Consider the following 13,352-nt stretch of genomic DNA (forward strand, 5'->3'; position numbering starts at 1 on the left):
GACTTCACCCTCAGCTCCAGTTCCAGCTCTTATTCCACCTCCTGACATCTCTGTCCAAACTCCAGCTCATATTCCATCCCCCACTCCAATTAAGGCTATTACTTTTTCATCCCCAGCTCCAGCTTTAAACAAAGCTATTTCTGTTTCAGCTCCAGCTCCAGTTTTAAGCTCAACTGAATCAACTCCAGTTTCTAGTTCAAATTCAACTCCAACTTCTACTCTATTCCCCACCTTGATTACTCTACCTACTCCTAAATCTCTCCCACTGCTCAGCAGCAACAGCGAGGAAGAGAAGCCCTCTCCAAAGGGTCCTGCAGCATCCCGGACTCAGAAATAAACCAGGGAAATTATGCAAGCACCCTTGAGGGGCAGTAAGTCCTGATGGGAAAACAATGTGAGTTAAAATTCCTTTTTCTACAATGGATTTAGAGGCTTGGGAAAGATTGCTAAACGTTATTGAAGTGACCCAACAGATGTTGCAAAGAAATTAAAGTTTATGATTAAACAGCATCGACCTGACTGGACAGACCTCAGCTATCATTGGATGTCTTAACTGAGAAGGAAAACAACTGGTTTTAAAAGAAGCTAGGGACTTAGCAGAAGATGATTGCAGAATAACACAGAGCAGATTGAGAGATGTTTTTCCTCTTTGGGATCCATACTGGGATCCTAATAATGATAGTGATGTGGAAAAGCTAGAGAACTGTCAGAATATATAGTGCAGGGGTTGGAAAGAGCAGTTCCTAAACCAATAAATTGATCGACCCTATATGCAACTAAGCAAGGTCCCTCCAAAACACCTTCTGAATTTCTAGAACATTGGCAGGATGCAATGTGTCATCATACAAGCTTAGATCCTGATTCTGAGGAAGGGGTACAACATCTAATGGGTTTATTCTTAGGACAATATACAGGGGACATTAGATGCAAACTTCAGAAGATACAGGGTGTGACAGCACGAGATTTAGAGACTTTGCTAGAAGAGGCATGGAGAGTATTTAGTAACCAGGAATAAAAGTGCAAAGAAGGGATGAATTATTATTACCAGTAGTAAGAGAAGAAAAAAAAGGGAAATGTGGATGAGTGCCACCAAGGCAGGGAGCACCTTGGCTAAGGAGAGACCAATGTGCATTCTGCAAGAGGGTTGGACACTGGAAGAACCAGCGCCAGGGACGAAGAAAAGGCGATGAACAAAGAAGAGATCAAAAAGAGAGACCGGTGGTGGTTGCCCATGTGAAGGAAGATTGAGGTGGACTGGAGGATCCTACCCTAAGAGACCCTCTGGTCATAATGAAACCAGGCAACAAAGAAAAGAAAATGGAATTCCTGACAGACACAAGGGCAACATATTTGGTGTTAAATAAAGCTTTAATACCGATAACAGATCATCATGTCATGGTAAAGGGGGCAGCTGGCCAATCTGAAAGAGCTTATTTTTGTAGGCCATTGAAATATAAACTTGGGAAACAATGGGGAACTCACAAGTTTTTATATATGCTCAGTGCTCCATCAGCACTTTTGGGTAGAGTTTTATTGGAACAATTAGAAGCAAAAATAATCTTCAAAACCAGAGAGATTACTTTGGACCAACAATAAGTGGAATTGTTAAGCCTGATGTTAATAACCAATGAAGCTAAAGCTGAAAGTGAAGATGAAACTCACAGGAAAATATTGGCTCAGGTATTTCCTGTGTTGTGGGCTTCTAACATACCAGGGAGAGCAAAGAATGCACCACCAGTGCAAATTAGGCTTGAATAAGGAAAACAATCAGTTATGGACAAGCAGCATCCTTTGAGAAAGGAAGACAAGAGAAGGGATTAGCCCAGTAATTGAAAATTTTTTACAGATAGGGCTATTAAAGGACTATCAGTCTGAGTGCAATACTCCTATTTTACTTGTTGAAAAGCTTGATGGATCATACCAAATAATACAAGATTTAAAAGCTTTTAATAAGATAACTGAGGATTTATAACCAGTGGTTGCCAACCCCTACAGTCTGATAAATCATTTAACATGTGAACTACATGGTTTAACATGGTTTACTGTTATGGATTTAAAAGATGCTTTATTTTGCCTTCCTCTCCATGAGTCCAGCCAGAAAAGTTTTGCATTTGAGTGGGAAAACACCAAACTGGATGCAAAACCCAGCTAACATGGTCAGTTCTACCTCAAGGTTTTTAAGAACTCTCCCTTGATATTTGAAGAACGACGAGCAAAAGCTCTGGAATCCTGGGAAGCTCCATCAGAAGAAGGACAGCTGTTACAGCATGTGGACAACCTTCTGGTAGCTACCAAAACTCAAGAGGCATGTATAGAGTGGATGATAAGTCTCTTCAAGTTTTTGGGCCTACAGAGTATCGAGTGTCCCAGAAGAAAGCCCAGATGGCGAAGCAAACAGTTGTTTATTTGGGCTATGAGGTTAGTGCCAGACAAAGAACTTTAGGACGGGATCTCAGGGAAGCAATACGCCAGACCCCAATGCCCCAGACAGTAAAAGAACTGAGAACCTTTTTGGGCATGACTGGGTGGTGCAGGCTGTGGGTTTATAATTCTGGACTGTTAGTCAAACCCCTATATGCCTTGATTACAGAAGGGAACAGAGACCTTCAATGCACAAAAGAAGCAACACGAGCCTTCAGCCAGCTGAAGAAGGCCCCTGTGTCAGCTCCAGCCCTGGGACTTCCAGATGTGAGTAACCCATTCTTTCTTCTTGTTTTCTCACGAAAGGCAGAGAATTGCTTTGGGAATGCTGGCACAAGATGTGGGCCCATACAGCAGGGCAGTCGCCTGCCTCTCTAAGCAGCTGGATGCAGTGGCTAAGGGGTGGCCAGGATGCCCCAGAGCTGTTGTGGCAGTGGCAGTGAACATTCAGGAAGCACACAAGTTCACCCTGGGCCAGAAGATGACAGTGCTGGTGTCCCACACAGTGTCTGCAGTGCTGGAAGTAAAGGGGGGACATTGGCTCCCCCCACAGAGATTCCTGAAATACCAAGCCAGAATGGTGTAACAGGATGATGCAGAAATTGTGGTAACTAACATTGTAAACCCAGCTTCTTTCCTCAGTGGTTGTACGGGAGAACCTGTGATCCATGACTGCCTGGAGACTATCAAAGCTACCTACTCCAGAGACCCAGATCTGAAGGACATCCTTCTCAAGGACACTGAGACCTGGTTCACTGATGGAAGCAGCTCCGTCATCAGTGGAAAAAGGCAAGCTGGGTATGCAGTTACCACAAGCCAAGAGGTAATAGAGTCTGGATCATTACCAACCAACACCTCGGCACAGGAGGCTGAAATAATTGCCTTAACCCGGGCTTTAGAGCTGGCAAAAGGAAAGAAAATCAATATTTACACTGACTCAAGGTATGCATTTGGGGTAGTCCATGCACATGGAGCCATCTGGAAGGAAAGAGGACCGTTGAACTCACAAGCAAAAAGCATTAAACATGCACAAGAGATAATAAAACAGTTGGAGACAATCCAGCTACCTGAAAAGGTGACCATCATGCACATCAAGGCACACCAAAAAGTGAGCTCTGATTTGGAGAAAGGAAATGAGTTGGCAGACAGAGAGGTAAAAGAACCAGCTAATGGTGAGGTAATTGTTGAGACAGTTGAGGCAGCCTCAATCCCAGATGGACAAATTTCTAAGGAAAGTAAGCCAAAGTACAGTAAAAAATACCTGTGTGGCACGTAAGGTCTGACAATTTAATATCTAGCAGTTGTTTACTTTAAAAAATTAATATTCTTGCCTTGTGGGCATTCTGTTTGTTAATAAACTGTTGGAGTTTTTTTCACTTTCATCTATGAACCTTCATTTCCTGTTGGTGGAAAGGGATTATTGGAACCCTGCAGAGGGGACAACACTCACCCCAGAGTGTCCTCTTTTAAATCATCTCTCAAGATGAAACACCCTACAAGTGCTTGGAATGTGGAATGAGCTCCAGCCAGAGCTCCCACCTGATCCGGCACCAGGAGATCCAAAGCAAGGAACATCCCTGCTGGGGCTTGGGATGTGGGAAGAGCTTCATATGGAAGTCTGACCTGGTTCCCCATCATAGGATCCACCTCAGGGAATGGCCCCACAAGTTCTTGGAATTCGGGCAGAGCTTCCAGTAAGAACTCCCACCTCATCAAGGTCAACCAGATCCACACCGGGCAATGGCGCTGTGAGCGTGGGGAGTGTGGGAACGGCTTCAGCCCGAGCTCCCAGCTCGTCACCCGCCAGTGCATCCACACCAGGGAGAGTCCCTGCAGGTGCCCCGAGTGCGGGATCCCCAGTGATCCCGCTGGGCAGAGCCCTGGTGATCCGTGGCCCTGGTGATACCCGTTGGGTGGGGGAAGGTGTTGGAGAGATTCCTTTCTCTTCTCCTTGTGCTGCTGTGATTTGGTTGATAATAAATTTACTCCCTGTGCCCAGGCTGGGTCTGTTGCGCCCGTGCCGGTTCTCGGAGCGGGATCTCTCCCGATTTTTCTTCCAGCCCCGGGGCCTCTCCTCAGCCATTCAGAGCTAATCAGAGCGCGCCGCGCTGATGACTCCCCGGTTGCCGGGCGGTCCCACAGCGCCCAGAGCTCCTCACCTGGACTCCACCCGCGCTCCGCCTCGCCCCCAGACCCCGCCGCGAGGGGAATTTGGGCAGGGGGAAGGTGCCAAAGCCTGCCCGGCCCCGGCCATGGGGCGAGGGGCGGCAGCTGGGGCCCTGCTGGTGGCACTGGTGGCGCTGGGAGCCCCCCCGGCTGCGGGCGCGGAGCTCTCGGGTGAGCGGGGGACGGGAAGGGAAGGGAAGGGAAGGGAAGGGAAGGGAAGGGAAGGGAAGGGAAGGGAAGGGAAGGGAAGGGAAGGGAAGGGAAGGTGGGAACGGTGGGGCGTGGAGGGAAAAGGGGGAGGTAGGACCCTCAAATTGATGTGGGGGGGTCTTGCTGGCAACCGAGGAGTTATGAAAAAGGGGGAGGAAATTACGGAGAAGAGTGGAAAATAGGAAGAGGGGCGGCGGGAACAAAGGGCTTACAAGGGGTGGCACGTGGGGCACACGGGGTGCGCAGTGTGGATCCGGGGTTGCCTCTGAGATCTTGGTTTGCTGTGGGGTGCTGGGGGCCGCTGGAGGGGCACCCTCTGTTCTGCACACATAGGAATGTTCCAGGAGATGGTTAAGTCCGAGTGTCACTTCATTAACGGCACCGAGCGGGTGAGGTTCGTGAAGAGGTTCATCTACAACCGGGAGCAGTACGTGCACTTCGACAGCGACGTGGGGCACTTTGTGGGGGACACCCCATATGGCGAGGAGGTTGCCAGGCACTGGAACAGCGACCCGGAATGGATGGAGCACAGACGGGATGCGGTGGACAGGCACTGCCGACACAACTACGAGTTGTCAACCCCGTTCCTCGTGAATCGCCGAGGTGAGCGCGGGGCAGAGCGTGTACCCTCGTACCTGCCCTGCCAATGACCCTGGAGCCCCTCAAACCTCCCTGGGAATAACCCCAGACATGTCAGCCCTTCCTGTGCCCATTCCCCTGGGCTCTTGCCCACCCCGCAGTGTCCCGGAGCTCTCCCCATCTCTCCCAGTCCATCCCAGTCTCTCCCAGTCCATCCCAGACTCTCCCAGTGCCCCCCGCGTGTCCATCTCGATGGCCCGTTGAGTTGCTCCAGCCAATCAGAGCGCGGCTCTCTGATGACTCATCAGTTGCCGGGCAGACCCGCAGCCCCCAGTGCCCCGCGCTGGACTCGGCCTCCCAGCGCCGCACACTTCATTCCCAGTTCATCCCAGTGCCGCCCCAGGCCCTCCCAGTGCCAGGCACTTCATTCCCAGTCCCCCTCAGTTCATTCCCATTCCATTCCCAGTCCTTCACGGTCCACTCTCAGACTTCAATCCTCTCTCCCAGCGCCCTCCCCATCATTCTCCAACCCCCTCCCAGTCCCTCCCCAGTCCCTCTCAGTGTTACCCGAGTCCTTCCCCCTGTCCCCCATTTTACCCGCATTTTATCCCAATGTCTCTCCAACTCTCCCAGTGCCCCCCAGCGTGTCCATCTCGGTGATGCCTCCCTCGAGCTCCCAGCCCGGCCCCGGCCGCCTGCTCTGCTCCGTGATGGATTTCTACCCCGCTGCCATCCAGGTGAGGTGGTTCCAGGGCCAGCAGGAGCTCTCGGAGCACGTGGTGGCCACCGACGTGGTCCCCAACGGGGACTGGACCTACCAGCTGCTGGTGCTGCTGGAAACGCCGCCCCGGCGCGGGCTCAGCTACAGCTGCCAGGTGGAGCACGTCAGCCTGGAGCAGCCCCTGAGGCGGCACTGGGGTACGGCCCGGCCCCCGAAGTGCCAGGGGCAGCGGGGGAGGCACTGGGGGGGCTGAGAGGGGAGTTGGTGGTAGCTGGGATTAATTGGGAGGGATTTTGAGGGAGGCAGAGGGTACCTGGGAGAAGGGTTTGGATGGCCTGGGAGGGCAGAGAATAGTTTTGGAGGATGCTGGGAAGACTGGGATGCAGTTAAGGGTTTCCTGGTGGCTTCTGAAAGGGAACATCCTGGTGGTGCTTGATGTAACTGGAAGGGAGTCTGATGGAGCTGGAGGGGCTGGAAGAACATTGGGGATGTAGAAACGGGGCTGGGGTGAGAGTTGAGTGTGCTTCAGTCTACTGGCAGTGATGTTGGTGAGTGCTGGTGGGACTGGGAAAAGCTCTGGGGGATCATTGGAAGATGGGTGTCAACTGGGAGGGGGTTTGCGGTCCTGGAGGGATGGGGAGGGGACTTGGGTGGTACTGGGGAGGTTGGATGGGGATAGGAAAGAGGTCTTGTGGTCCTGGGTGGGCTGGAGGGGTATGAGGGTGCTTGGAGAGGCTCAGGGTGTCGGTGAGAGGTTTTGGGGGCGCTGAGCCCTGCGGACCCCCCAGAGATGCCGCCGGACGCCGCCCGCAGCAAGATGCTGACGGGCATCGGGGGCTTCGTCTTGGGCTTCGTCTTCCTGGCGCTGGGGCTCGGCTTCTCCCTGCGCAAGAAGGTCAGGGCGGGTGCCGGGGGTGGCGTCCCCCCCGTGGCGGAGCGTGTGCGCTCCCGCCGGGGCCCCCAGCCCGGTGTCACCCCCTTTTCTCTGCCCACAGAGCTCCTGAGCCGGCGGCGGCCGCAGCCCCTCCCCATGGGCTTGGGCCCGGCCGGGACCCCCCGCTCCGTCCCCGCTCCGCTGATTTGGGGGGGTCCCGTGTCCCTCCCAGCCCCGCTGGCGCTCTGCCCCTGCCCAGCTGCTCCCAGTGCTCCCAATAAAGCTTCCCAGTTCACCCTGATCCCATTTATGGGGGAGCTGTTTGTGGAGGAATTTTGGGGGAACCCACAGGGGTACTGTGATGGGAGGGGGCAGAATCAGCCCCGAGATGGATCAGGAATGGGGACGCCTGTGAGTCCCCTGTGTGTCACCCCACACTGCGTGCTGGGAGCCCACCCTGGCTCTGGGTGAGGAGCTCTTGGGTGAGAGGGGGAGCAGCACAGGAAAGATGGGAGGGGTGTTTGGGAGGGGGGTAGGAGGAGGGAGGACAGTGACAAAGGGATTCCCCTGGGAGTCCCTTCCTGTCCCCATCACAGGATCTCTGGAGCTGATCCTGGGGTTCTGTGGTGGGGGGAGGGGGCGTAAGCAGAACCGTGCTGGGGGACCCCAACCCCCCTCCTGGGGGGCTGACAGTGGGGGTGACCCCAGCCAGCAGCCAGTGCTGTGGGGGCTGTGGGGCACAGGGGGTGGGAATGGGGGATCCAGGGTGGTCCCTTGAGCCCCCAGCCTGCTGTGGGGTGATGGGGTCTGTTGGGGCTGAGGGGAGGCACCCCCTCACCTGTCTCCTTTCCCACACAGGTGTGTTCCATTTTTGGGGAAAAGCCCACTGTCACTTCCCCAATGGCAACAACTGGGGGAAGGTTGTGGATGAGGAACATCCACAAGTGGGAGTAATTTGGGCTCAGGAGATACCCCAAAGTTTTGAGGTGGGATTGAGTTGTTTGGAGGTGGAGTTGAGCCATTTTCAGTGGGGTGGAGTCGTTTAGAGGCAGGACCCATCGCTCTGGGCTTTTGGGGAGCAGAGCTGTGAGGGACTGGAATGTCCCGGGTTAATGGCTGGAACTATGGCAGAGGCAGAGGGGGCTCTGCTGGCCACGGGCGTGGGCAGTGCCCGGGGCACAGGGGGTGAACAGCCAGCCCCGACGGGACGGGCTGGGCTGGAGCCAGGGAAGGGCAGAGGCCGATCAGCAGCAGCTGCTGCCAGGCGGGACAGGGCCGGCCATGGAGAGACAGGGAAGGCTGATGCAGTGATCAGAATCCCATTTTATTGAGGGATTCAAACCCTTATATACTGTTTCAGGGAGACTAGTAACGAGTTCTACAATGATTAGGTTAAAATCACATTCACAAACGTATGCATATGACAACATCTCCTCCTTGCAGAGCTTAATGGGATTTTCTTTTCCCGGTAAACCTGTTTGATTGAATCTTCTTGCAATTCAGGTCTAATTTTCAAAGTTCCATTTGTTTTTCCCAAGGCAGCCTGTTATCCAATCTCTTATGTTAACCAGGTCCAAAGTGCATCATCTGTCTTGTGTCCCCCGACGTTCCAACAGGACAGGGCTTTGGAGCAGGGCAGGGCCCTCCCTGACACAACTGGCTCGGCTCTGGGAACTCCCCGGGGAAGGCCCGGGACATTCACACAGAGGGCTGGAGGTTTGCATCCCTTCCCATGGGCCACACCTGGCTCAGCTGCGCTGCCGGGAGAGGCAGGGCCGCATCTCAGAAGGGGCCATAAACCATCAGAGCCCTGGGATCCGCAGCGTGGCATCCGACAGTGTAAAACTCCCGCCAGAGGAGGGAGCTGGGCATTCACCCAACCTGAACCTGTGCTGACTCACAGAACTTGGTGCTTCTGGGGCTTTTCCTGCCCCCAAGGGATCCATCCTGGGACCATCACTTAGACCAACGACAAGGACATTGCAGCAATCTATTTTTGTTGCTGGATCCAGAGCTGGTGCCTGTGTGTATCTTTCTACTCTTATACTTACCTTCTTTTCCCTTATAAGTTTTCCTAAGTGTTATTTTCATGCTTCTATATTGCTAGAGATGGTAATCAAAAAGGGCTCCAAACCTGCTTTAAATGGCAAAGAAACTGTTCTAAAACAAACCCAACAGACATATGTTTACAAACACAGATCAATCAGTGTTGTTTCACTTTGATCTGTGCCAGGGATCCATGAACCAGAACCTGGGTTACCCTCGCCTTTGGGCGTGGATCAGGACAGGAACCAAACATGTGGGAAGCTTCTGGAAGCTCCTCACAGAAGCCATCCCTGGAGCACCCATTTCCAACACCTGATCACACAAACACAATACAGCATGGATTACCAGGAACATGGGTCACCAGGTCTCTGCCCAGTGGGGCTCACTGTGGATCATCCAGCATGGCTCTTCCAATGGGCAATGGAGTTGGAGCAGCGTTTGAAGCCCTTCCCATACTCGGGGCACTCACAGGGGTTCCCTTTCCAGTGAATCCATTGGTGTAAGGTCAAGGCAGGGCTCTGGGTGAAGCTTTTCCCACAGTCAGGACACTGCTAGGGCCAGTGTAGATATTCTGGTGGTGAATCAGGTGGGAGCTCTGGCTGCAGCTCCTCCCGCACTCCCCACACTGGCAGAGCCGTTCCCTGGAGGGCAGGCGCTGGTGGCTGGTGAGGTCAGAGTGGTCACTGTGGTTCACACATTCCCTACACCTGTAGGGCTGCTCTCCCATGTGAATTATCCCATGGTGGCTTGATGGGGTCTCTGGTGTCAAGAAAACCACGAGGTGTGAGGAAGTCTCTTTTTCTCAGCTCCAAGACTGAAGAAGACAGGATTCCTTGGCTCTCATTCTCAAGGTTGTTTATTTTTTATTATTTATAAAATTTTTTCTCTGACTTGCTGAGATCTGTTTGGCACATTGGTTCATTGCACACTGACTGCTTTGGGGCAGTGTTATCTTTTTTATACTAAACCTATGTGTCCATTATTTACAATAATTTTCTAGTAGTTATCACTTCTGTTAGACAGTTTGCCTCTACTCTAAACCAATCTAAAAGTGCTACTATCACAACAGAAGATAGGAGAAAGACTGGACATGCTCAGATTTTTCTATATCTTGCTTCCTGAACCCCCATTCTGAAAACCTCAAAATTCTACATTTTTCACTCGGTGATAAATTTACTAACATTTTACTCAAACCTTTGTGGCTTGTAACTCCTCGCACAAATTTGGTAAGTGCTTCTATGGGTTATAATTGAAGGCACAAGTGTCTTTGACTCCGTGCCAAGGTCTCTGAGCCTCCAGGGCAGTCGGAGCAATTTCTTGGGTTCCAACAATGAGTCAGACAGGAGCTCTGGCTAAAGCTCTCCCACATTCCAAGCACTTCGAGGGCCGTTCCCCCACGTGGATCTTGTGGTGCCAGATCAGGCAGCAGCTCCATCTGAAGCTCTTGCCACGTTCCGAGCACCCATAGCACACGTCCCCAGTGTGAAACCACTCGAGCACCACCAGGTCCGAGCTCTGGATGAAGCTTTGGCCGCCTTCCTGACACAGGATAGGTCTTTCCTCCTTGGAGCACTGTGGGCTGTGTTTGGAGACGCTCCTCATGGGACACCACTGTAGCTTCTCCTCCTCATTGTATGCTTGTGCCATGGAGTCACTCGAAATGGCCTTTCCACGAGGTTCTGATGCAGGGATTTGTCCTCTCTGGTCTCTGTCAGTGCCTCGAGAAGGAGAGAGAGGAGAGAAAGGAGAGGAATAAACGAGGGAGGGATGGGATGGCATGGGATGGCATGGGATGGGATGGGATGGGATGGGATGGGATGGGATGGGATGGGATGGGATGACATGGCATGGGATGGCATGGGATGGGATGGCATGGCATGGCATGGCATGGCATGGCATGGGATGGCATGGGATGGGATGGGATGGGATGGGATGGGATGGGATGGGATGGGATGGGATGGGATGGGATGGGATGGGATGGGATGGGATGGGATGGGATGGGATGGGATGGGATGGGATGGGATGGGATGGGATTTGCCTCCGTACCAGAGGGAAGGGAAGGGACATCCCCCAAATCCATCCCTGTCAGGACAACGTTGGTTGTCCTGCAGCTGGGGGCGATGCTGGGCTGGGAGGTGGAGTAGAGGAGAGGGGGAAAGGGGCAGTGACTTCCTCCTGACCTGCCTGGGTGCCCCTGTCTGGTGTCTCCACTTTGGTTTCCCTCTGTCTGGCCTGCTGGGTGTCTCATGTGTATTGGTGATCCTCCATCTCCGGGGTTCCTCACTTTCAGGACTGCTGGGGCTCCAGGGAATCCCTGGGTTCAGCCTTCTCCGGGATCTCTCCTTCTCCCTCACTGAGCTTTGCCCCTCTCTGGGCTGTCAGGGGTCCCTCAGTTCCGGTATTGCCTTATTGTGGCAATGGTCCCCTGAACAATTAACATTGGTGCCCTGGAGTAATTAACATTGACTCCATGATTGCAAAAGGCTGATCAATTGCTTTATTAATCTATACTACAATATACAATACTCTAAGGAAACTTGTAACCCTAACTGACTGTCCAAAACAGCTTTAACCTAATTGGTCAATCGATCCAAACACCATCCAGTGTCCAGTTAAGAAACCACCCTTTGGTAAGCAATCTCCATAACATTCCACACGTGCACAACAAAAAGTGCAGCAATTGGAGATAAGAATTGTTTCTCATTCTCTTCTCTGAACTTTCTTACAGCTTCTCACAGCTTCCCAGGAAAATCCTGGGAGAGAGCAATGTCTCTCTCTGTTCAGAGGATTTGTGATTACCACATTGCCTCTCTCAGTTTTCCTCTCTCCTGGCCTTCCCCCAGCCCTGGCTCTCCTGAGGAGTCCCCAGAGAGGGAGTTCCTGCTCCCCCTGCCCTGCTGCTGGCTGATCACCACGCAGCTCCCGGGATTCCACATCCCCTGCCATCCCCATGGCTGCAGCCACCAGGAGCCCCCAGACCAAGAACACCTCTGGAATCCCCTCAGTATCCCCCGAGGGGCATTTGCAGATCAGCTTTGGAGTTTGCAAAATCCAGATATTGCCTCACACAAAACAAATCCTGAGAGACACCCCCCGTTCCCACTGGATATTTGAGGCAAGAGGGGGGATGATGCCCCCAGGCTGGGAAGGGCTGCAGATGTGGGGAGCCGTGGATCCATGAGCTCCCTGCTATTCCTCCTCCCCTTCCTCCTCCTCCCTAATTCCATCTCCCTTTCCTCCTATTTCAATTAGTACAATTACAACTCAATAATACAATTCTACTTCTCCAAGGCCCGTGGGTGTCTTTCACAGCCACGGACTGGAGCAAAGACCAAGATTTCAGACACAATGGGGTGGAAACTCCTCAAAAAAATTCTCTTCCACCAACCCAACTCCATGGATATTCACACAATGCCAACATGTAAATACTTTTATTTTTGCCTTAATTTTCTTGTGATTCCTCTTCATCCCTTTAAAACACCTGAAAGGGGGGTAAAAATAAATAAGTTGAAAAAAGACACATAAACCCCTCCCATTTTACTGATTTTGGGGAGAACTTGGAGTTCAGGGGGATGTTCCAGAGGATCTGGGGATTCTGTGGGCATGTAGGGGAGTCTTCTGCATCGGTGTGCACAGCACAAGCCAAGAGTGATTGACCAATCATCTTAAAACAACACAATCACACTGAAAATGGCTCCATGCTCCCCCAGAATCTCTTGATACAAACCCCAAATGGCTTAATTCCACTTTCAAAACATAATTTGAGTGGAGCCTGTGGACAAAGTTTGGGCAGACACAGGGTTTCTCCCCAACATGGATCCTTCAGTGGGAGATCAAGTCCATGCTCTGGCCAAAGCTCTTCCCACAGGAGACCAGTCCCTTTCCATGGTGAATCCTTGGGTGGAGCTGAGGCTGGAGCTGGAGCTGCTCCAACACTCAGGGCAGGTGTGAGGTCACTCGAGGGTGGGTGATGGATCAGGCAGCGTAAGGACCCGAGGAGCAGAGCTGCGCATCTCAAACACTGCCAAGGCCACAGAAGGGTTTGCCGTGAGATGAGCACACAAAGGAGGAACAGGAAGGTGCCGACTCCAGGCCTGGCAGAGGTGAGATCTGGGTGGCACATGCCGGAAAATGCATGCCCACAGAAATTCCCACTGTGGCAAAGTGCGTAAAGAAGCAACTGCTCATTGGCACATCACCGGTCAAACAAAGTTCACCACAAGTTATGGACACAATGGCAGCTGCCACCACAAATGACCACTGAATCCTCCCTCCCCTCTCCCCTCCTGCCCTCCCCTGGTAGTCTGATATTCCTCAGTGGGTACCTGGCACCTG

The 13,352-nt window shown here is 52.5% G+C and overlaps 1 protein-coding gene across 1 annotated transcript; it reads left to right on the forward strand.

Annotated features, from left to right (window-relative positions):
* The first annotated feature begins 4,673 nt into the window (after positions 1 to 4,673).
* LOC134432876 (class II histocompatibility antigen, B-L beta chain-like) lies at positions 4,674 to 8,867 on the forward strand. The gene is made up of 6 exons (XM_063181753.1): positions 4,674 to 4,758; positions 5,131 to 5,400; positions 6,010 to 6,294; positions 6,886 to 6,992; positions 7,095 to 7,160; positions 8,724 to 8,867. The coding sequence occupies exons 1-6, from the start codon at positions 4,674 to 4,676 to the stop codon at positions 8,865 to 8,867; spliced, it is 957 nt and encodes a 318-aa protein (XP_063037823.1).
* Positions 8,868 to 13,352: the final 4,485 nt, after the last annotated feature.

This window comes from Melospiza melodia, assembly GCF_035770615.1.
Source record: "Melospiza melodia melodia isolate bMelMel2 chromosome 7 unlocalized genomic scaffold, bMelMel2.pri SUPER_7_unloc_1, whole genome shotgun sequence".
In the NCBI taxonomy this organism is placed as follows: Eukaryota; Metazoa; Chordata; class Aves; order Passeriformes; family Passerellidae; genus Melospiza; species Melospiza melodia.